The sequence below is a fragment of the Panicum virgatum genome, chromosome 2K (assembly GCF_016808335.1).
Source record: "Panicum virgatum strain AP13 chromosome 2K, P.virgatum_v5, whole genome shotgun sequence".
In the NCBI taxonomy this organism is placed as follows: Eukaryota; Viridiplantae; Streptophyta; class Magnoliopsida; order Poales; family Poaceae; genus Panicum; species Panicum virgatum.
Genome location: NC_053137.1, coordinates 12103212 through 12125680, shown reverse-complemented (window position 1 = coordinate 12125680; position 22469 = coordinate 12103212). Strand labels below are relative to the sequence as shown.

Here is a 22469-nt window from a genome sequence, read left to right as displayed (position 1 = left end):
CCAGCGAGGGTGAAAAACAGACGGGTTGGATAATTGGGGGACCTTAGGTGTCTTGTTTTGGAGTTGGAGGGTGGAATTCGGACTTCGTGATGAGTTGGAGGGTCAAAAATATAAAAATTATATGTCACAAATAGAGACCAACACGTGCAATCAATGGGCTTTTGCGAATAGTCGCTAACTGATATGGCGATAAGAAATTTCTTCATAACTGTTTTGTTCCATTTCCACTCTCTATTCAGTGATATATCTTTGCCTATTTCTACATTATTTTCCTTTTCCTTCCGCCCGTCCATCCCCACACTACCTCTCTCTTTTGGATGGCTAACCTCTTCTTTCCATCTCATCCCTATTCATGTTGATGAAATAAAATAGAGGACTGATGAGCCAAAAACATCTCACACTTCATTTTGTTTTGTTCACAATAAATCATAAGGTGGAATATTATGACTTATTGGTAGATTTTTTTTAACCAAAATCGTTTCTTTTCCTTCAAGATAGGTTGGATTGGAGCTTTCTTTCTCTTATTGTCTTTTTGCTAGCGCGCACATACATTATTGCATTGCCATGCCCTCCTCAAATCCTCCCACCCGGCAATCTGTGGCTAGCGACGTATTGGCTGCCTCGCTGCCCTACCATAGTACCATTAAGCCGGCTTGGCACCTAATAACCTCTTCTAAACTTGGGGGAAAAAAATAATATCACTAAAGAAGAAAAACTATGCACAATCATATCTATCGACCTCAAAAACGTTCCAATTTCAATCACATATGGACTGTGCCTTATAGAAAAACCTGAAAAAAAAAGCTCAATTAAGTTTGATCATATGAGAAAGCATCTCATTTTCAGTCGCCTGGATTGCAGGAGGTTTGAAGAAAAAGCTCAATAAGTCTGGGGTCCTATCTGTAGCCATTGATTTAGGTTCAGAACACTGAAAAAGGTGGCATTTGCCGCAACATATTTAGAAAATATGTCTTTAGCCGAACACAGGAAATTTTCATAATAATTGGATGTTGGACACTGTAACACATGTTATAACATATCTTCACAAAAGAGGTATGCAAACATTTATAAAAGACAAGTATACCATGCCCCTTCAAATGAACATTTTAGATAGACAAAAGACCATGATAATAGCATGTTCTTCACCATTCAACAAGCTGTAAACAAATACAAATAGCACGTTCAGCTATATTTAACTACAATATAGACCCTAATGACATAGTTTAGCAACAAGAAATGATTCAGCAGATCCAGAATCATAGAGTTTCCTCCATCTCCTACCTGAGTGGACGCCGTCAGCCAGCCTCGAGCTCGCACCCCTGCGCATCCTACCCGAGCAGGCGGTGCCGACCTGCCCCGAGAGGCGGCCAAGACATATTTTTTAAGGAAACTGTCAAGTGCAAAACAATCTCTTTATGCAAATTATGCAAATTTCAATTTGGATCACTGGATCAACATCTAAAGGGTATGGGAGATTGTAGTTTGCACGATTTGTACGAAGAGATTGATTTGCACATGATATATTTTTTTAATGTGTTGTAGCAAATATAACTTTATTTTTTTGACTGTCTCGTCTCGTGGACCTAATTTTGCCTTTAGGGAGAACGTCACACCTGCTATCACCTGGTAACGGCAGAGGATAGTGGGCTTCTGTCTGTTCTGTCCTCGTTCACCCCTCCTCTCCCTTTTTTTTTTTCCTTTCTTCCGTTCACTCTCACTCTCTTCTCTAGTAGGCTTCCTTTCCTGGCGGCGGCGGACTGGGCGAGCGCGCCACCCTTCGTCCAGGTCTTCGTCGCGCCCTTCGCCGGCGACGAGCATCCACCAGGTATGCGGGCGACCTCCCTTCGCTTCGTTCTCTGCGAAATCGAGCGCCTCAAACCTTAATGCTGAGCTATTTGTATTCGGATCTGACCCGATTTCGGGTACCTGCAAGCTTCGATTTTTTTTGCTTCAGAAATTACCCTTGTCCTTACCATACTTGGAGCATTTTTCTTCAGTGCCTTATTTGGTGAAGTGGTAAGCTAATATCGCCATTACTGATGCTGGTGTGCAGGTTGCTGAGGAATAAAGATGTCCACTGGCGAAGTCCTGAGGGCAGAGCTATCTTCCAGGACGCCGCCTTTCGGCCTGAGGCTATGGATTGTGATTGGCATCTGTATCTGGGTGGTAATCTTATTTATCCTAGGTTTGATGTGCTTCTGGGCTGTATACCGGAGGAAGCCGAGCAAGTCAGTCGATAAGATTCCGGTGTCTCAGATTCCGGATGTCTCCAAGGAGATTGCGGTAGACGAAGTGCGTGAGCATGCTGTTGTTGAAAACTTCCAAGTGCAAGAAAGCCAAGCGCTGGCCGTGCAGGAGAAGCACTACGAAAAGGATTCGGGGAAAATGTTGGCGCACTTGGTTAGGAGCAAGTCAAGCGATGCTGATAATCTGAGCCAATGCAGCTCCGCATACCAGTGCGAAAGAGCTGGTAGTTCGTATTCTGGAGATGAGGCTAGCTCGGGCAATGCTAGGAGGCAGTACTCTCAGTATGCAACTGTCACTGCATCTCCGCTGGTTGGCCTCCCGGAGTTTTCACATCTGGGTTGGGGTCACTGGTTTACTTTGAGGGATTTGGAGCATGCAACAAATCGGTTTTCTAAGGAGAATGTCATTGGAGAAGGTGGATATGGAGTAGTTTACCGTGGCCGACTCATAAATGGATCAGACGTTGCAATAAAAAAGCTTCTTAATAACATGTATGAACCTCTGAATCTTATTTTTTCCTAAAAAGGACACCTTCCATATAGAACTTGAAATATTGCTCTGCCCTCTTTTCATGGTCTCGGCCTATTCATAGTGTTTGATGTGTCACTGCAGGGGTCAAGCAGAAAAGGAATTCAGGGTTGAAGTTGAGGCAATTGGACATGTCAGGCATAAGAATCTTGTCCGCCTTCTAGGATATTGCGTTGAGGGAATCCACAGGTGAAACTAATTTCTGATTAGTTGCACTGACTTATGGCTAGCTTTCGTCTCAGTTACTATATAATGTACTTGAATAGATGACTGCTGGTACATATATAACTGCGCATTATGTTCATGATAAAATCTTTTTAAACCTTTAGGAAATCTAACACTTCATCAATTTTCAGACTGCATGTGCTCTAGTAAATTCGTTAAACTCTTGAGACTTTTATCCATCAGATCATAATGATTAGGCGATATTGCCTCTATAGCACTACTGGCAAACTGTTTGCAAATATACGACTATGTGGGTCCTGATTAATAGTTTACACTGTCTACTTTCCCCCTTTTGCTCTGTCATACCTCCCTGTCAACAACTCAGTGCTTGTAATACTGTAGTGTTATGTGCCTCTTTCATACACTGTCCATATCCCATCGTTTATCGTACCCCAGGGCTCTAAGTATGACAGGGCTTTGCTCAGAAGATTAGCTCTAATTACACCATAGAAAAGCATGCACGTACATACAAAGCACCAACAGCTGTATCCTTCACTGAATTTGTTCGTGCCTGCTGATGCTTTTGTGCTATCCAAATATTTTGAAATGGAAGTATAAATTGAACCACATATGCTTCTATAGTAATGTGCTCTTGGACACAACAAAACTCGATGAATCTCAGAGCAAATCCATGAGAACTTGCTCCAAGGAAACTAATATGGTAGATAAGAAAAGTAGAAAATCTAAAGGAAAGGTGGAGTGATGCCCTATATAACTTGCTGTCAGTCATTTCAGATGATGTAAGATGGTAACCCACAACATCCTGTCTGTACTGCTTTATAGGCACTATCTACACAAGCTAGCCCAATTGATGCGTCCAGCACTGATGATTTTGTTCGCCGGCCAGTGTTGGTGTTACACAATTGAAGGCATTGAATCGATGAACTGAACTCTGCCTTGTGAGGGTGATAGGGGTTATGCATATTGGTAGTGTCAAATCCACACGACCCAGGCTGTCCAGTTAATCATACATATTGTTGCATTCTACAGTACTACTTGATGCACATGGATTTTTTTATAACTAAACATAATCCTGATTTCTGTTTTTCTAAAGAAATCCTTATTTGGCAACATTTTTACTCTTTTATCTTAGCGTCGCTAGCTGATATGTATTTGGTTGGACGATAGGATAGATCGGCTAACTCACCCTCATGCAGGAGGCTCTGAGTTCCTTTCTTTGATCCATTCCTGCTTAATCCAAATGATCTACTAGATTCCTCTTATAGAGCCAGTCCTAACAAATCAATTTGAGCAACCTGCTAACTGAATGGCTAAGCTAAATCCAGGCACCCAACTAACAAAGGGTAGCCAACAAACTAACAGACTGATCCTATCTCCTCTAAATGACATGCTCCTGCTGCTGCTGAACTAGTGATCCAGGGCCCAGGGCCAGGCCCACTACCATAACACATCTAACTAAATAAATGAATAAAGTTGCTGTGCATTCTAACAACACATGCTTTTTCCACCTCTCAAAAAAAAAAGAAAATGTATATTTGTGGCAGTGATCTGAGAACTGTTGTAAACAACAGTATTTTTTAAATCCAGTTTATGTGAATTGAAGACAGAAGAATCATGCTCCTGTCCTTGGATTTAGTTGCTAATGGTGGCATGTGATTCTTGGTAGTTAGACATTTTTTATGAGCTTGATTTTAGTCTGAGTACTGAAAAAAAAAAAACTTGATCATGCTAACTTTTGTTTTTGCATTCACCATCTAGATTCAGTTTTGTTGAACACTTCAAGTGTTGAATGTAAACCATGAAAATCCATCTGTTTCGTACGTCATTTCTGGTTTTGTATCCTCTTGTTCCAGGATGCTTGTGTATGAGTATGTGAATAATGGGAACTTAGAACAGTGGCTTCATGGTGCCATGCGGCAACATGGTGTTCTTACTTGGGAAGCCCGGATGAAAGTTGTTCTTGGAATTGCTAAGGCGTAAGAAATGAACAACTCATCATTTTGCTTCTTCTTTGATGCATATGCTTAGTTATGTAAGACATTTTTTTTATAATTAACGATATGCAGGCTTGCTTATTTACATGAAGCCATAGAACCAAAGGTTGTGCACCGTGATATCAAATCAAGTAATATCCTAATTGATGAAGAATTCAATGGCAAGCTTTCTGATTTTGGATTGGCCAAGCTCCTGGGTGCAGGGAAGAGCCATATCACAACTCGAGTTATGGGAACTTTCGGGTATGTTGTTTTTCTTTCATTTTATAGTACTTTGCTTTTCTATGTGGAACATATGGTATTCACTTTTACAGTAGGAAATTTTACATGTTGACTTGTTGAGAACTTTGTTTTTCATGTTTTAGGAGCAATTAGATTTGTGGAGCTTGACATGGAAACAACTACTCATCTTTTATTTTGTAATTATTGTTTCAGGTATGTGGCCCCTGAATATGCCAACACAGGTCTGTTAAATGAGAGGAGCGATGTCTATAGTTTCGGGGTGCTACTACTGGAAGCAGTAACTGGGAGGGATCCAGTTGACTATGGTCGCCCTGCTAATGAGGTGAGCATCTACTATCATATCATGCGTGGTAAAGTTGCCCATACTAGTAACCGTTTGTTCAGGTGTAACATTTATGCCTAGTAGCCCTTCTATGGTAAGTGTATTTTTTTTAAAAAATTTAAGCAACAAAGTCTTGTCACCTCTGAATCTTAATAAGCTATAACATGGATGACAGGTGCATCTGGTGGAGTGGCTCAAAATGATGGTTGGCACAAGAAGAGCTGAGGAAGTAGTGGATCCTGACATGGAGTTGAAACCAACCATTCGTGCTCTGAAGCGTGCTCTTCTAGTGGCATTGCGGTGTGTCGATCCAGATGCTGAGAAAAGGCCCACTATGGGTCAGGTTGTCCGGATGCTTGAGGCAGAAGGTGTCCCTTCACGGGAGGTTGTACTTCTCCTTTGACCCCCCTGATACAACCATTGTTGTGCAATAAGTCTGAATCTTGTGTTTTCATTCTGTGAAGGACCGTCGGTGCCGGAGGGGCCACAGCAGCAACGCGGACAGCGAGTCCAAGGCAAGCTCAAGCGAGTTCGAGATAAGCAGTGATCAAAGAGAGTCGGGACTGTCCGCGAGGTTTCAACCCTAACTCCTGATGAGAACACAGCGAATCGAGAATCGGAGGAACGGGGTGGGATGGATTTGGGGATTGGTTGTGGTAGAGTACTAGAGTTGGGTAGAAGGGCATTGCATTTTGTACTGTAGGTATTCCTTGGTGGTAGCCAGCTTAGAGTGCAGAGCCAGATCGATCCCCTGAGAGACTCAGACTTGCTGTGAATCCTGAATGGTATTCTGTTGGTCCAGTAGCAGCTTGTACAGAAATTTCCTTTCCTTTTGTTTTTCTTTTTGGTTAGGACAGGACTTGGCTGGTAGAAAAGAAGATGGTCTATTTCCTAATGTGATGAGCGACTTGAACCACCAACCTGTTCGTATTCATTTCAGTTAGTGACTTGGTTCTATTGATCAAGCTATAGTTCTATGCAACTTGATGGTAGTGTCCAGTTAAATTTTGGGTAAAATTATATGGTTGAACTGAATGAGTGCACCGCTTTTTTTTTTTAACTGTGTGCGATGGAAAAAAGGCCCTGGCCCCTGGCCTTGCAATAAGGGGAAGGAAACAAGAGCGGGACGGAAACACGGAGCGGGGTGTCCATCAGGAAATCGGCCCAGTACGTAGCTTCATCGTCTTTTGCTTCTTTTTTTTTTCCTATTTGTTTTGTCGTCGGCTAGCTAGACTCGAATAATTGTTTGCCGCTGGCTAGTCCCTCCGTCGTCCGTCCCCTCTTGTTGATTTTTTTTGCATTTTTAAAAACAATTAGAATCAGACACCTCCTCCAATTCAAATATATGAAATTTAGTACATATTCATGGTTTACAAACAATTTATCTGAAACTATGACAATTTCGAACAGAGATATTATAATTAAACATATGTAAGAAACACTTTTCTCCTGAGTATGTGGTCATTCCTATCATATATTGCCAACATATATAGTTACTTAGATTATTAATAGTCGAATTTAAAGATGCTCATGAGCGATAGACTCCCTTCGTTCCAAATTACATGTTTTTTGCTACTTATTTATGAGACATGTAGTATATTTAGGTGCATAGCAAAACTACGTAGAAAAGTAAAAAAAAATATAGTTTTGGATGGAGGGTGTTATTAACAAAAGTATCTGACAGGCGATCACTATTCTAGGCCGTTATTAATCTTTATTTGAGACACAACACAAGGATGAAGAGATGATTAGATGAAGACAGTCGACCAAGATTTGCACGTAAAAAGGTCTCAACGTTGAGCGGTTCTCCACGTGCCCCTTGCAACCGATTTCTTCTTGCACATTAAAGCTGCACAGCAATCTAGATTCCGGCAACAAATTAAAGCAGCGAGTGACTTGGCACGGCGAAGGCGACGAAATCAGATCCAACGTACCTACCACGGTTTGCCGAGAGGAATGGAGGCAAAAGACGCCCCCCCCCCCCCCCCCCCACCACACACACACACCACCAAAACTACACTAGTTGGACGATGCCGGAGACGCTGACGACTCGTACCCCCAAACAGTAGAATAGAAAAGGGAAAAAAGGCTACATGCTTCCCCAGTTTTTAGTCGTCTGAAGATTTATTTTGTCCAATGTAAGCTACAACTTCGACTAGATGGCTTTAAATTGAACCTCTCCATAAGTTATGTTGCCGTTGACATGAAGCTTTTTGAAAGTCCCTTTTTTAATTGTTTTTTTGGCAAGCTCACTGTTTTTAGATTGAAAACAGAGAAACTAAACAAGACGTTTTACCAGAACATTTCGGAGATGCAAGCATTTAACACATACCAAGCATGCATGTGTCTACTACGGACGTAGATTCAGTGACATAGTCACGGTGACATTCCCGTGACATTGAGTCGCTGATATGGGTCCCACACATCAGTGGCTCAATGGTTAGATCGAACCGATCGATTTTCGGTTCTTACATCATTCTCGGCATAAACACTGATCACATAAAAGAAGAAAAATAAGTATGCCAATGGTTAACAAGATGTAACTGAAAGTTAATAAAGTTTTTTTGTATCACTTCAAATATAAACCCTCCTAATGAAGGAAAATTTCCTTGATCGTAAAAAGAAAAAGAAAAAAAGAGACGAAGAGAAGAAGTGCGACCATGCCAAAATCTAGGGGACTCGGTCAGTGGCTCGTGTGTCAAGCTACATGCGTTGCTACGCATATCCACGTCTTTAGAATTGAAGAGGAAGGCATGTCATGCGTCGCGTCCACCACCGCGTACGTGTTTTACGGCACAGCGACGCCGCCGGTGGTGGCGGCCGGCCTGCTTTCTGCAGCTGCCCGTTGCCTGCACGTTGGCATCACGTTTGTTCCCGGCGACAGCCACGACGACGCGCTAACGACCCACACACTACTTGATTGAGTCTTTCGCTATATCGTCTCTGTACACTACTAGAAAATACGCCAAAAATCCACCCCAAAAGTACCGGTATGAAGATGAACCGGTACGTAAGAATCGCCAATTTACTAGCTGAACTGGTGGTCGATTTGAGGTTTATTTACACGCGGTGATCTTCTGAAACAATCGAAGTTTCAGAGTTGAGCAGGAGCGAAACTGAACAGAAGGGGAAAAGAAATCCATCCAAATCTCTGCAAAATCTTGCAGCTCTGAACATGTTTGTTATGTTGAAGTTTGGAAATGGAAGCTAAGTTTCGCCAAAAGAAAAAAAAAGTAAGTTACGGAAAGAGTTCCAGGGACGTTCTAACAGAAGCTGCATTGAGAGAGGAATTAGCATGGCTGAAGGAGGGCCATACCGATGTCAGTCTCATCCGTCGGCAAAGCTGATGACGCTCGACTTGGAGGCGTTCAGTGAGTGGATTTGCAGATTGGGGACACAACTGGAGATGACTTGGATGATTATAGGCGAAGCAATCTGACGATTGTTAGCTTGACGTCGTGTGATTAGCTTCGGTATATGAACAGTACACTAATCTCTTGTCTATCTCAACTGATCAACTCAGCTGTATGTATAAGGACTGATTGGGCTTTGTCATGTCTATGCAATCAATACCCTAGGTCTGTAGTGCATAATTGTCTAGAGTCCACACCACCTTTTGTTTTTAATAGATTTATTTTAGAGAATAATTGGAGTTGCATATATCTAATAAAAAATGAATATATTTGAGAACAAAGTATCAGCACCAGCCACAAGTAGTACTTTTCTCTCACAGTAAATCAGCACCAGCCACAGCCAGCCGAACAGAATAATTATTTTTTTACAACTAAAAAAGTTGCTTTGTTCACATCTAGGTGATGGACTGGACCTCTAGCTCTGGCACTGCCCTACAAGGCACGTGCACTTGAAGTATAGCCAGCTATTACCAACTGCAGTAGTAACTCGTACTAAGGCTGGTTCCAAACTTTTTTCAGAAATCCCTATCACATGAAAAGAAATCTTACTATTTTATATTATTAAATAAAATCTGTTTATAAATGTTTTTTGATAGCTGAGTGCTTTTTCGCGAGACGAATCTAATGAGCCTAACTAATTTATAATATGCTACAGTGATGCTACAGTAACCATAAGCTAATCATAGATTAAGATACATCATTAGATTCGTCTCGCAGTTTAGCCCCAGGGTTCTGCAGTTAGTTTTATAATTAACCTTTATTTAATACTTCTAAATACTAAAAAGTCCCTGGGACTTTTTTTAAGTCTCTGTTCCAAAACACCCTCTAAACTTATCCAGGGCCAGCAACTTGGAAGCAACAAGTTGTAAAGTTAGCTGAACTAATCCACGACAATTTCGGGCCGGTTGACCGATAACATGATCTGGTCAATCAAATGTGCCTACAATACTCTCGTTATCTTTGGTGCAACGACAGTGTCTCTTCCGATCCCTTGGTAAGATCTCGTAGAAGAGCTAAGTGTGCAATGCTGCCACAGCACGTAGAGACAAACCATGCTAGTCGTTAACGTGTATTCTTGTGTCATTAGTAGGTTGATCTGGACAAATTAGATCTAATCAATGACCTCACTGTCCGAAAGAGTCTCACGAAATGGCTCTGCACTTGCAGCTTACACAGGCCTGTCAGTGCAAGCTAGCATCCATCGCTTTTATGAACGGACCGGCCGGCTCCCAAAATTCTTGACAGATTTGGTGTGACCCGGCAGACTTATGAAAAGCTGGTCACTTGAAACCGTAAACTGTATATGAATTACAAGCTTGCAGTTGCAGCTCATCCCTTTCGTGCAAACTGTGTTTCCACGGTTCTGGTAGCGAGTGTTTTTCGCCACTGTTGTTCGAGGCAGCTTTCGGCACTGTTCTACTAGCTTGATTAGAACAACATGTGGGCGTCTACCGACCTCCAGTTAGTGGGCTATTTGTGTGCTCCACAACGTTTTTCTTGGATTATTTGTGTATTCCCCACCGTCGTCCACCTTAAGTTAACTATTTGCTGGCCAATTACCCACGCACACTTGGTCTAAAAGCAATTTCGCACACGCGTTTATAAAAAAACTATCTCTGTTCATATATAAACGGAAGATGTTCTATAAGTCGTGCTGGGCTGCTGGCTAAGCTCTCAAAATTGGCAATTATGTTCTTTTTGCGAAACGCAGTAAAGACGGTGACCCTCATAAACACACGCACGCTCACCCCTATGAATACACGCATGCAACTCCACCCCTATGAGCACCTCCGAGAGGCTAAGCTGGCATATCCTCGAGATTGATGAAGTCGTCACTGGCGCCTCGCTATCGACGTGCACGTCGCCTACCATTTTGAAAGAAAAATGCTAGTTAATTAAATCATGTAAGAAATCTAGGGAAAATGAGAGCACCGGTGCCGAGACAAAGACTTGAACCCTAGTGGTTAGGTTCCACCACAAGAAACTTTAATAGCTTAGCTACGCTCAGTTCGCAAAATTGGTGATTATGTTAAGAAAGAAAATCCACTAATTACATGAGCACTATATGATTGGATTAGCAAACATACTTCCATAATATAATGCTCTTTAGAAAATTATTATTATTATTATTATTATTATATATTAGTTGAAGTAGTGATTAAAGTTGCAAGAGAATATGTTATTAACCAAATAAGTGTAACAAAAATTCGAGTCAAGGACTTGAACCCTAGTGGGTAGGTTCACCACAAGGAACCACCTTAATAGCTGAGCTACGCTCAGTTCGCAAAATTGGCGATTAGTTAAGAAAGAAAATACATTAATTTCATGAGCACTATATGATTAGATTAGCAAAACATACTTCCATAATATAATGCTCTTTAGAAAGTTATTATTATTATTATTATATATTAGTTGAAGTAGTGATTAAAGTTGCAAGAGAATATGTTATTAACCAAATAAGTGTAACAAAAATAATAATTAGTAACACATACTGATTTTTTGCTTAGATGTAGAGGAACATGAACCGTAGTGAATTACTGAAAATCAATATTGTTTTCCCTTTTCACTTATTAATTCCGACAGACGCCAGCGTCAACATACACGGTATAATATCTGAAATTCATCATTGCAATTTGATGTGTGTACGAGGACAACTGATGAACTGATGAATTGATGGCTACAATACCGATGATCTTGTTTTGAAAGTCATCTCCTATTCGACTACTAAAGAATACGGTGAATTAATTAGAGTGGGGGAATAACTTTTGAAAGTTCGTAGGGCCTCTGTACCACAGGGAGACAATCATTGATAGACAGTGGACAATCACGTGGCCAGATCCTTTGGACCTAGCTACAACTCTTCCATCGTCTCTCAAACTACTTATCAATTCTACACTCTTCTGATTCTTCGCCAGTTCCAATGATGCTTAAATATGTGTGTAACATTTTTCCCATTTTTTTTTAGAAGATTTCAATCTGCTGGAAGATATCAAAAAGAAGTTGAACTTGTACCGACCATAGTACCTTACGGCATCACCAGTTCACAATTTTTTTTTTGCGAGGAACCAGTTCACAATCTTAGACCACCATTAGTTCAAAGTCTCCCGGTTATGGACAAGCCGCTAGGAGCCACTCGGTTGAACTACTCTCTCTCTCTCTCTCTCTCTCTCTCTCTCTCTCTCTCTCTCTCTCTCCATACTACTGTTTCTGGTGAAGCAGTACGTAGCAAAAATCATGGAATCAGACAACAAAGCAATAAAGCAAAACAAAGGTATCGTCTAATCTTGCTGCAAAAGACCTGCTTTTGTAAAAGGTCTTTAAGAACATAAATTAAAGTACCCTGTCCTAGTACTTAATGGGTGCATGTTGAGAGGGTAAGTAGTTGCAAGCTCAATTCGCGTATGTACCTTTCTGATCTTTGAAAGATTCGAAAATTCTTTTCTTCGCGGGGAAACATCGGTCGGATAAGTTTATATGAACATTGGACCTTTAGGTGGACATTTGTCACTAACCCTCCTGTTTTTTTTATCCTTTTGCGCGCTAATTCGCAGTATAGATAGGTAAGATGATACCATCACGTAGGGATTGGTTAAGGTAGCTGATGTAAGTACAGTCCTTTTGTTTGCTGCCTCGTACTTACTCTGTTTTTTTTTGTGGCTCGGTTTGGGTTTCTGAAAAAGGAGTTTCACCATATGATCTTTAATTTAATTACATTAATTCCTGGATTATAATGCATTTATATTATAATATAGTACCACTTTTCAATGGCAAATATACTGTTACTATTTTCCATTTGGAAAAAAATATTTATATGCTAATGGTATCAACAATTTTTAAAAGATTGGCATGCACTTTGGTATGTCAAGTAAATAAGAAGAGGGGTCACAAAATTATCTCAACAAAATGGTGGTCGAGGATGAACTATCTTTTTTTTTACCAATTCTCTGTGAATAAGATGTATCTCAATAGACAAGGTAGCACTTGTGAAGTTTTTTCTTCCCATCATGAGGTCACCTCTTCAACCTTTAATCTCTCCCCTAATTTCCTTTTGGATCCAACATGAGTCCACCATCTTCATTGCACAACCATAAACAACTATACACCATTTTTGGCCTAACAATAATGAACCATTAATCATGGTCATTATCACCTAATCTCAACATAATTGCCACCTCTGCCTCAACACATTTTCCTTTTGCTAGGCACCACAACAAATAACTTTTTGTCCCAGTACGTATTGTCTTCAGCACCAAGCCAACCAAAAAAGCCATCCCAATCGAAACCAACGGATTCTCATATATAACCAAACCCCACCCTCGCATTCACATCCCTCATTCAGTTGTGTACGAGTTGTGCCACACACCTTGTAAGCATCTTCGCAAAGAGCAAGCATCTCTCTCTCTCTCTCTCTCTCTCTCTCTCTCTCTCTCTCTCTCTCTCTCTCTCTCTCTCTCTCTCTCTCTCTCTCTCTCTCGTATGAGCAGATGATGAGCTCCGGTAAGCAAGAAGGGCCCAAGCTGTTCAGCTCGAGGATCCTCTCAAGGGATCGCTCAAACGTGGCCAACGCATCCTTCAGGGTGTACTACAGCCTCGGCACCGGGACCGTGCCTTTCTTGTGGGAGTCCAAGCCCGGCACGCCCAAGAGCTCCGTCACACCGGCCTCGGCCGCCACCGCCATGCCGCCGATCTCACCGCCACCGTCGTACCAATCCATGTCTCAATCCAAGGCCAGAAATTGCAGGAGGAGGTCAGCTTCTTGGCCTGCCGGAGGTTGGGTCAGCTGGCTGATCCTGAACATCAGGAGGCGGTCACCACCGTCATCGCCGACGGATCACCAGCAACGTTGGCTTGCCCAGGACCACGGCGCCGGCGACGAGCGGCGGTCATGGCGTTCCACCTTGTGCTTCTGATCAGCTGGTCTCAATTGATTGGTGAATTAGTTGTCTTGTCCTATGTGCGGTGTTAATGGAGTTCTGTTAGATATTACAGTGACATGATCTGGTTGGTGTTCGTACGTGCTGGATTTCTTTAAATTTTTAGGTTGGACTCTTTTCCCTTTTCCGGTGCTCAGCTTTGCATAGACATCTCTTACAGTGTTTGGTTGTTTGGAGTATGAATAATTGGGCCTGCATGATTGCTGTCCTGTGTTGTGTGCGTCTATATGCACATTGTATAGAAAATTAATAGTACATATTTGTGTTTTTTAAAGATCTACTTATATCCAAAAATGCACTAAGAAAATATTAAGTTAAATTTTAATGTCAACATGACTTAATTTCTGCAAAACACGTTTTACCTTCACTTGGAGAAATGATCTCGTGAATATGCTGATGTTGGCTTTTGTTAATGAAAAGAAAAAAAAAACAGAGCAGACCCACATAAATCGGCCGGGGTGCTTGACCTTTCTCTATGATAGGGGCGGAGCTAGGTGCAACCATTGTTATCAGCTGACATCGGCGACTTGCAGCAAAATCAAGAGCAAATTAGTGTTTCGCAATTTATTGGCAAGTTTGGTGGCTGAGATTTAAGAATACTTTTATCTTGCCTCTTGCCTGTAACCATACAGGGGCGGAGCCAGGATTGAAACATAGAGGGGGCTAATTTACTAATGCTGATAATTAGGAGGGGTCACACCTTATTAATGAACAACATTAGCAATGAAATTAGGGGGGTTTATGTGTAGTTACACCAACGTTAGGGGGGCATGGCCCCTGCCCGCCCCCCCTTGTCTCCGCCCCTGTAACCATAAGCATATATTTGGAACCTACTGGTATATGTGCATAACTATATCGAAGATGGATATATTTGGAAATTTTCAAGGAACTGTATATTTTTTGGGAAGCCCTGAAGATGGTTATATATATTAACTAGTTTGACTAGATATTAACTAATTTGAAAAGGTACTTTGGATATTAGAGTTTCAGGTTGAGGAGACTTTAGGCTCAAACAAGCGTTGTGTTTACCTGAAGAAAAAACAATTTATATGTGTTAGCACACGGGAAGAAACATTGTTATCAGTCATCTATATATATTCTACTTTTGTTTAGAGTAAATGTCGAAGACCACACTTTTTTTGTGTGTGTAGTTTTAGCATCGCAAGTGTACATTTTTAATGTTGTTAAAACGTTACAGTACCAGGTTTTGAGTGGCGTTTGTATGTGCTGGATTTTTAAAGTTTTAAAATGTTACAGTACCAGGGTGTTTTGTGTGTGCATGATTGCTCTATGATGGTTGTATTGAGCTTGCTGATGCACAATATAGAAAATCATAAGCACGATAAAAATCATGTCTTTTCTACGTGTCAAATTCATAAGCAAAGACGTGAATATCAATTAATTATTTGCAAATTCTCTTGTAGTCCCCTGAATATGATAATGATGGTTTCTGTTAATATGATAATTGTATTTTGGGAAGCCCTGAAGAAGGCTGAATTAGATGAGTTTGAGTCGGTACTTGCAGTTTAAGATTCCATCACGGCTTGGTCTAAAACTAGGCAGGTTGATGCGCGATGCGCGTCTATCCAAAAGATGTTAACTTTAAAAAAATGATAAAACATAAATTTATTATTTGGTTGTACTAAATCAAATATTAAATTTAGGTATTTTATGTTATCATAATGGTCGTCTAAGCATAGTATAACTTTTTTCTTATAAATCCGTTGACTTTTAGGTGTTAGTAAAAATAGTTGACAGATTGTTATGTTGTTTTTTTTGGGCTGTATAATAGGATGTTTGTTTGAAAATTGTTTGAGTTTAAAGTGTTTAGTGTATGTATTTTGTTTGTTAGGGAAAATGGATTTGTATATGTTACGTTAAAATGGTTCATTGGAAATATTAGAAGGAAAATAAAAGAAAGATTTGTTACGTTAAAAAAAAGAAAGAGGCGGAGGTTAGCATAGGAAGGAAAAAGGAGAAAAAAAATAGACCCACTTGTGAACAGCCTTGTGGGCCCACCTGTGAAACAGCCTTTGTGGCCCACCTGTGAACAGTCTTTGTGGGCCCACCTTGAACAGTATGAGCCTTGTGGGCCCCACCTACAAACAGTCTTTTGTGGCCCCAGCTTGAACAGTTACGGGCCCGCTTCGAATAGTATGCAGGCCCCACTTTGAACAGAATTGTGGACCCCCCATGCTACAGTATCCCGGGACCCACGTCGGGCCCGCAAACAGTTTGCACCGCCCCTAAGAGCTCGCCAATTCTTGGCACTTTAGTATAGGTACTCAATGAGTGTCATGTATGTTTCTGAAAAAAAGGTGTTTGGAATACCATCTAGAGGAAACATTGCTATCACTCATTTAATCTTCCAATTTTCAAAGTAATTAAATACCACTCATTCCATCAGCCTTGATTATCGCTGTGTACTTGCTCATGCTATGGTCGTCGATCAGCCTCTTTCACGCCTGTGAATCTCGTGTAGCATCACAACAAGAGCCGCGACGAACACGTAGTCGACGTTCGGGGACACGGTGACACTGTAGCTGTACTTCCCGAGCAGTACGCCCGCGGCAGAAATCTGACGGCGCATCTGCACACGACACGCATCACCAGACGATGCATTCATCGTCATCGACAAAAAAAAATCTTCACAAAACCATGATCATAAACTGGAGAAATTAGAAGGCACTGTCGTCTTCACCTGAGCAATTTTGGTGTTGGAGTCGCCAAGATAAACGTCGCAAGATCTGTTGTTGTAGCTGCACTTCATCTTGAGATCACAGGCCATCCCTGCCGTGTTTGGGGCCAGGAACACGCCCACCTGCGTCCACACCAGGAAGCCCGGAGACCTCCTGGCGGTGAAGAGCAGGTCCCTCGCGTCCGTGCTGTCCCCTCTGAACGCTTCCCATCCGTTCAGCAAGCTGAATGCCTGCCTGACAAGTACCTGAATCAGCTAAAGAATTCGAGGCTGATTGTTTGAGTGGCGATGCGATACCTTGCCTTTCTCTGGACGGTGAGGAGGGGCCGGCCGGCGGCGTCGGCGAGGACGAAGCGGCGGAGGAGCCGGAGGAGGGGGGCGTCCACTCGCAGCACGACGGCGCCGCCGGCGTCGGTGACGGTGCCGCCGCGCGTGAGGTTCATGGCAAGGGTCAGCGGCAGCGCGCGCGGCGCGCAGAACCGTGGGTCCACCACCGCCAATGGCGCCGCTGCCATTGTTGGGATCAGCCGAGATCGTCCGGCGATGTTGGGCGTCCTGGGAGAGGTTTTTTCTTGGGAGACACGTAGAGGAAATTGTTAGATTGCCCGCAACAACAAAAAATGTAGGTGAATAAGGTTTCAGAGTTTGAAGTTCTAATTTTTGTACCTCATGCGGCAAAGTTTCTGACTTCTTCTTGTTAAAAATAGCCGACTTTTCATTTTGGACTATACGTGTCAGTTTTATTATTATAATGACAATGTTAGGGCACTTCCAATCCAAAACATGAGGTAGTTTCTATAGTATTTAATGATGTGCCATGTCATCAAAAATCTGATGTGGCAGCCAAATTAATGAGAAAAGAGGAGAAAAAAAAAGAAACGGTTTCTCATATGAGAAATGACGTCGACTCGTACTCCAATACCCGTAGAAACGGCTGAAACCCCGTTGCGCCAGCACCATTGTTTCTTCCCTGTTTCTCTCCCTTCCCTTCTGCATCTGCTGCGCCGTCGCCTCCTCCGCTTCGCCCCACCGCCGCGCGCGCCCTGCAGCCTCCTCCCGCGCGCGCCTCCTCCACTTCGCGCGCCGCCGCCGCCTCCGCTTCGCCGCACCGCCGCGCGCGCCCTGCAGCCTCCTCTCGCACGGTCCCTGCGCCAAACCGCGCGCGCCCTGCGGCCCCCTCCCGCGCGCGCCCTGCGGCAGCCCGCAGCCTTCCCGCGCGCCCCTGCTGACCCTCCCGCGCACCGCCGCGCGCGCCCTGCAGCCAATATCCTGGCCGGATTGATGCTCTCCTCTACAAATCCATCTTCCCCCCATCTCATAGCGCTGCCAAGTTCCAGTCTGGCCTAGTTTAGCCAAATCAATCCCGAATCCATCTCCAAGAGAGCCAGGTCGAGGATGGATCAATCTGAGAAGCAAGGCAGGCTCCAAAAGAAATTGAGGAAGAGCTCATCGAATTTGACTTCTAGGAGAGGCACTGGTGTTTCTGCTTCTCTTGGCATGGCGATTCCCGTTGATGGATCAGGCAGTGCTTCTGCAAGCACTGGGGCTCCTGCCGGCAGCCTAGGCATTGGTGGTGGAACCAGCCCGCATCCAGGTCCTTCTCTTGGGCCTGCAACATCTCTTGGCGGCTCTTTCATGATTGATGCATCTCCCATCAGCTCTGAATGGTATGATTCGCTATGATTTTGTATCTGCTTGTGCTCATCAACTACTATACTAGAAGTAATGAATGTTTATGTGATCTTGACCATATGTTTGCAATATGAGATCTGCTAGTATACTAGCTTACTGTTATAATTCAGGAAATTAGAACAAGCTGCCAGTACAAGTAACAAGCGTTTATTTGCTATTTTGAAAACATTAAAAGTAGCAATCAAGAAAATTCTGAACCTTGGTTGGTGAACATATGTTTTTTTCAGGCTATATCCAAAAGGTGGATTTGTCAATTCTTTACAAAACGCATTACAGATGCCGCAAACTAGTCATATGTTTCCCCATACATATTCAGCTAGTTATCCCAATGCAAGTAATCTTCCAGAGAATCTCCATTTTATTGGAGCTTCAAGTAGAGGGACCCCATCACCAAACGCAAGTGGCTTAGCAATGGGGGCTGCAGATGCACAAAATGGGTCACAAGAAGAAACAATTGACATTGATGACGATGACACCCTCGAGCCTACCAGATTCATTTTGTGTACATGAATGACCTTTACGTATTTCTGATAATTGTATATATTTTTTCACTGCAACAGCATGCGGAATTGATGTGAGGTTGTCGTGCACTGGAGGCTCCAAATGATGGCGAGATGTTGTGCACCTAGACACTGGAGTGTTGTTCTTGCAAATGGATGCTTACCTGGAGGCTGGAGTTGTCCATATAAATATTATCTATATGTCGCTATGCATTCTTATTGTATTGCTACCTGAATATTGCTTACAATTTTATCGTACTGCTGCCTAAATATTGCCTGTTGGGATTGTATTGCTGTGGTTGCACCTTGTCAGTCTCATGCTGGTTACGGAGGTGAAATCTTTGTTTGAATTATTATTTAAATATCTATGCTTTGTTTGAACATTTGTTTGGGTGCATTGTGGAGGATGTAGTGTGGCAGCAACAAGGCCACATGGATACTTGCCACAATCAACCAACCTGTGTTTATAATTAATGGATGCAGTCATTAAATTTCTCTCCTCATAGAAACTAGCATAGAAACTATGCATTGGAGCTCATAGTTTCCAAGAGTGGTTTCTTGATGAGGTGGCATCTATAGAAACTACCATATGGTTTCTGGGTTGGGAGTGCCCTTAGGGAACCAATTTTCTTCAAGAGTTCCGAGTCCTCCCTAATTACTCTCTCTGCCTTAAAATATATAAGATAAGATGTGGCCTCCTGAGTCCTGACTCGGTATTACGCTCTTAAAAACCAAGCCTTTTTTGGCTCTTGATTCCTCTTAGACTTCAATGTTTGTAGGAACAAAATCGTAACCAATTTGGTCAAAGGTCGAGCTCTGTGATGCCACTGTATCTTATTTAGTGGATTATTATGGTAACATCAATCTCGAACGCTAGGGTTGAGACAAAAAAAAATGTTTTGAGTTTATTTTCCTTTTTCCTTTTGGGAAAAAGTCCAGTTTACCTTTAACGGTAAAAAAACTAATTTTTCATCCTTCAATTACAAAACCAGATAACAGCCACACAAATTTGGTCCCATATTAGCTGGTTTCAAAGCTGTTTTCAATTTTATGAAAATTAAAAAAAAATCAAGTTTGATCACATAGGCAGCAAATCATCTGCCTATGCGGCTATGCCTATTCAAGCGGTAAGCAAATCTGCATTGGAGCGAGCAATTACTGAATATGACCAACAAAATCTAAAATATGCATCCAGATAAATCAGCAATTCTAAGCAAATAGTCTAGTTCATTAAGTAGATTTCAATTCCTCCAAAATGAGAGGATAGTAAAAAAAAACAGCAAGATCATATATATGACACGCCCACGCAACTCATTGCATGGAAGCTTAGATCCCTGTGCTCATCAATCATTTTTATCCGTGTGAAGCTCCTGTAGAATCACAACAAGAGCTGAGATGAACACGTAGTCAACATTTGGAAATACGGTAAGACTGTAGTGGTCTGTTCCCAACACCACGCTTGTGGCAGAATGCTGACGGTGCATCTGCAGAACCAGATGGTACACTTTAATAAACAAACTTAGCTTTTTTAATAAGTCTTCTTGAAGCATGATATCAGAAGTATTTCTGTACTCACTTGAGCAATCAAGGTGTTGGTATTACCAAGGTAGAAAGAACAAGCTCTCTCATTGAAGCTACCATTCATCTTGAAGTCGCAGACGTCATGTGAAGTGTTCGAAGCCAAGTAGATGTACATCTCTGTTTTAAACAGTTGAATGATTGAAGATTTCTTGACGGTGAAGAGCAAATCACTTGATTTTGTGCCGTCCCCTCTGTACGCTTCCCATCTGTTGTGCATACTAATTACCTGTTAATTAATGCACCATAATTTAGTGGAATAACATAATTGGTATTATCTATCATCAAAAGCTTAACTTATCGCTACTACAAAACGATTCATAGAAATGCTCCATTTTTTTCTTCCAGGGCGGGTCAAAACGTAACCCGCTCGGAGCTATCGTAGCTCGGAGCTATCGTAGCAATTGACCCTCCCTTGAAAATGTATTTTTAGGAGCAGGGGATGGGGTCATCTGTCCCTGCAAATGGATTTCATAGTAAATATAACAGAATGTGATTGCGTAGTGTGGTGGAGATGAGGGTATCCTAGAGGCTTGAGGTAAGCGATTCAAACCCTGATTTATGCAAGTGTGCATGTTTTGTCAAAAACATAGTTCCTCGATAGTAGAAGGGCATACGGTGGTGGTCCGTTACCTAGAATATTTTTTCCTTTTTTGTTTTAAATTTTTTATTATTTTCTCACATGTCCCTACAAATTGATTTATAAGGGTGTGTGACACCATGAACCGTCCCTATAAATTAATTTTTAGCTGCGAGAACTAGGGACGGGTACCACACCCGTTCCTAAAAATATGCTTTTACTTCCCCTAAAATCTGTTTTGTAGTAGTGTATTGTTTGTCTTAGTGGCAATTAAATATGAACAATTGAAATATAGTGTTGTGCTGACAAATTAATTCAGAATTTGAAATATTTTGAAATGGAAAAACGAATAAGATCTATCTGAAATGATCGAGCTAGGACCTCAGCAATGGTTTTTTACTTTCCTACGCTGTATTTTTGCATATATTTGTCAACAAGATGCCACGTGACATGCCACGTCAACGCTGGTAGCTCACATGGTGCGTTTGGAATGCGTGATAAATCTCTTCAAACAGTTTGGGGAGCCAAATGTGCATGGTGCGTTTAGAACGCGTGATTGATCTGTTCAAATAGTTAGGGGATCCAAATGTGCATTGTAAGAATTTGATGATCTAACTGACACAACGGTACAAATTTGGAGACCTAAGGCGCATTTTACTCTTATTTTCTATCTGATCCATCTCCACGGATCTACTCCCATCAAGTGAATCTACGAAGTGATCGGAAGAGTAGAGACACATGGATGGCCTTCTGATTAATTGATGTTTACCTTCTCGCGCAAGCAGAGGAGGGGATTGCCACCGGCGTCGAAGAGGATGCGGCGGTTGTGGATGCTGATGAAGGCGCCCTTGACCGTGATCACGACGGCGCCGTTGGTGTCGGTGATGAGGAAGCTCCCCTCTCGGAGGCCGAACTGTTCTTGCACGTTCAGCTGCACCACGTAGGGCGCGCAGAAATGCGGCGCCACCACCGGCAATGGTTCGACGATGCCTCCGCTGGGCTGCGGCGGCGGGGGCGCCGGGAGCGGCGGCGGTGCCGCCATCAAGATCTCTCCGGCCGGTGCAAAGCAGGCAGGCCTCGGTTGGTCGCTGGCTCGTTCTCGCCGTACGTGAACGGCGAGCTTTGTGCGACAGCAATCGCTGGGGTCTTCTCTTATATTCGTTATCCAAATATAGGGCCTTTTGCATTGGTGGCTCACCGCCAAGTGAGCTGATCCACAGTTTTAACTTTTTCTGATGCATACATTAATCTAACGTGATGTGTGTGCACTGTGCTTAGTTTTTTTTTCGCACTTTTCATGCTGGCTTGAATTAACCGATTTCGAAACTAATTGGTCGGTTTGGTAAAAGGCATCTGGAACTAATTTGATAGCTTGGGGGGGGGGGGGGGATTGAAAGTGCTCTTTTTCACAAGATCTACTAGCTCAATCTCAGGCATTTGTAGCAGAGGCGAGCGTCTACGTTTCCATTGTGTTTCGAGAAAAAAAAAATCTATAATGTACTAAAGGGATGCCGCAAATACATCAAAGACTGATTTGTTGGCACTTCATTTTGG

The 22469-nt window shown here is 42.4% G+C and overlaps 5 protein-coding genes across 8 annotated transcripts; 3 read left to right on the top strand and 2 right to left on the bottom strand.

The window, feature by feature from the left end:
• The first annotated feature begins 1660 nt into the window (after window positions 1–1660).
• On the top strand, window positions 1661–6502 carry LOC120666967 (probable receptor-like protein kinase At2g42960). Of its 2 annotated transcripts, none has more exons than XM_039946962.1 (8): window positions 1661–1825; window positions 2054–2738; window positions 2860–2964; window positions 4815–4937; window positions 5028–5198; window positions 5391–5520; window positions 5696–5905; window positions 5985–6502. In XM_039946962.1, the coding sequence occupies exons 2-8, from the start codon at window positions 2071–2073 to the stop codon at window positions 6105–6107; spliced, it is 1530 nt and encodes a 509-aa protein (XP_039802896.1). In that variant the 5' UTR covers window positions 1661–1825; window positions 2054–2070; the 3' UTR covers window positions 6108–6502. The 2 variants fall into 2 exon arrangements, with proteins under 2 accessions (XP_039802896.1, XP_039802901.1); XM_039946967.1 differs by having other exon boundaries at window positions 1663–1825; window positions 2047–2738.
• A 6752-nt stretch (window positions 6503–13254) lies between these two features.
• Window positions 13255–14126, top strand: LOC120666958. Its single transcript, XM_039946953.1, has one exon. The coding sequence runs from the start codon at window positions 13418–13420 to the stop codon at window positions 13841–13843; it is 426 nt and encodes a 141-aa protein (XP_039802887.1). The 5' UTR covers window positions 13255–13417; the 3' UTR covers window positions 13844–14126.
• Window positions 14127–16316: 2190 nt separating this feature from the next.
• LOC120695099 (protein LURP-one-related 15-like) lies at window positions 16317–17080 on the bottom strand. Its single transcript, XM_039978413.1, has 3 exons — window positions 16863–17080; window positions 16569–16800; window positions 16317–16457 (listed from the first exon to the last, which is right to left on the bottom strand). Exons 1-3 carry the CDS (start codon window positions 17078–17080, stop codon window positions 16317–16319), a joined length of 591 nt encoding a protein of 196 aa, XP_039834347.1.
• Window positions 17081–17512: 432 nt separating this feature from the next.
• Window positions 17513–19138, top strand: LOC120666940. 3 transcript variants are annotated; one of them, XM_039946943.1, is made up of 3 exons: window positions 17513–18232; window positions 18485–18498; window positions 18818–19138. In XM_039946943.1, the coding sequence occupies exons 1-3, from the start codon at window positions 17961–17963 to the stop codon at window positions 18862–18864; spliced, it is 333 nt and encodes a 110-aa protein (XP_039802877.1). In that variant the 5' UTR covers window positions 17513–17960; the 3' UTR covers window positions 18865–19138. The 3 variants fall into 3 exon arrangements, 2 of the variants coding, with proteins under 2 accessions (XP_039802877.1, XP_039802871.1); XR_005671963.1 differs by lacking the exon at window positions 18485–18498; XM_039946937.1 differs by having other exon boundaries at window positions 17514–18232; window positions 18485–19138.
• Window positions 19139–19910: 772 nt separating this feature from the next.
• On the bottom strand, window positions 19911–22295 carry LOC120666933 (protein LURP-one-related 10-like). Its single transcript, XM_039946929.1, has 3 exons — window positions 21685–22295; window positions 20334–20564; window positions 19911–20241 (listed from the first exon to the last, which is right to left on the bottom strand). The coding sequence occupies exons 1-3, from the start codon at window positions 21955–21957 to the stop codon at window positions 20101–20103; spliced, it is 645 nt and encodes a 214-aa protein (XP_039802863.1). The 5' UTR covers window positions 21958–22295; the 3' UTR covers window positions 19911–20100.
• Window positions 22296–22469: the final 174 nt, after the last annotated feature.

What these genes read in the sequence shown, in the direction of transcription:
- LOC120666967 (XM_039946962.1), top strand. Translation starts at nt 2,071, where the DNA reads ATGTCCACTGGCGAAGTCCTGAGGGCAGAGCTATCTTCCAGGACGCCG. An exon ending in TGCGTTGAGGGAATCCACAG is followed by an intron (nt 2,965 to 4,814) that starts GTGAAACTAATT and finishes CTCTTGTTCCAG; the next exon opens with GATGCTTGTGTATGAGTATG. An exon ending in CGAGTTATGGGAACTTTCGG is followed by an intron (nt 5,199 to 5,390) that starts GTATGTTGTTTT and finishes TTATTGTTTCAG; the next exon opens with GTATGTGGCCCCTGAATATG.
- LOC120666958 (XM_039946953.1), top strand. Translation starts at nt 13,418, where the DNA reads ATGATGAGCTCCGGTAAGCAAGAAGGGCCCAAGCTGTTCAGCTCGAGG.
- LOC120695099 (XM_039978413.1), bottom strand. Translation starts at nt 17,080, where the DNA reads ATGGCAGCGGCGCCATTGGCGGTGGTGGACCCACGGTTCTGCGCGCCG. An exon ending in ACCGTCCAGAGAAAGGCAAG is followed by an intron (nt 16,801 to 16,862) that starts GTATCGCATCGC and finishes GGTACTTGTCAG; the next exon opens with GCAGGCATTCAGCTTGCTGA. An exon ending in CCAACACCAAAATTGCTCAG is followed by an intron (nt 16,458 to 16,568) that starts GTGAAGACGACA and finishes TGTCGTGTGCAG; the next exon opens with ATGCGCCGTCAGATTTCTGC.
- LOC120666940 (XM_039946937.1), top strand. Translation starts at nt 17,961, where the DNA reads ATGGATCAATCTGAGAAGCAAGGCAGGCTCCAAAAGAAATTGAGGAAG. An exon ending in TCTCCCATCAGCTCTGAATG is followed by an intron (nt 18,233 to 18,484) that starts GTATGATTCGCT and finishes TGTTTTTTTCAG; the next exon opens with GCTATATCCAAAAGGTGGAT.
- LOC120666933 (XM_039946929.1), bottom strand. Translation starts at nt 21,957, where the DNA reads ATGGCGGCACCGCCGCCGCTCCCGGCGCCCCCGCCGCCGCAGCCCAGC. An exon ending in TCCTCTGCTTGCGCGAGAAG is followed by an intron (nt 20,565 to 21,684) that starts GTAAACATCAAT and finishes ATTAATTAACAG; the next exon opens with GTAATTAGTATGCACAACAG. An exon ending in CCAACACCTTGATTGCTCAA is followed by an intron (nt 20,242 to 20,333) that starts GTGAGTACAGAA and finishes CTGGTTCTGCAG; the next exon opens with ATGCACCGTCAGCATTCTGC.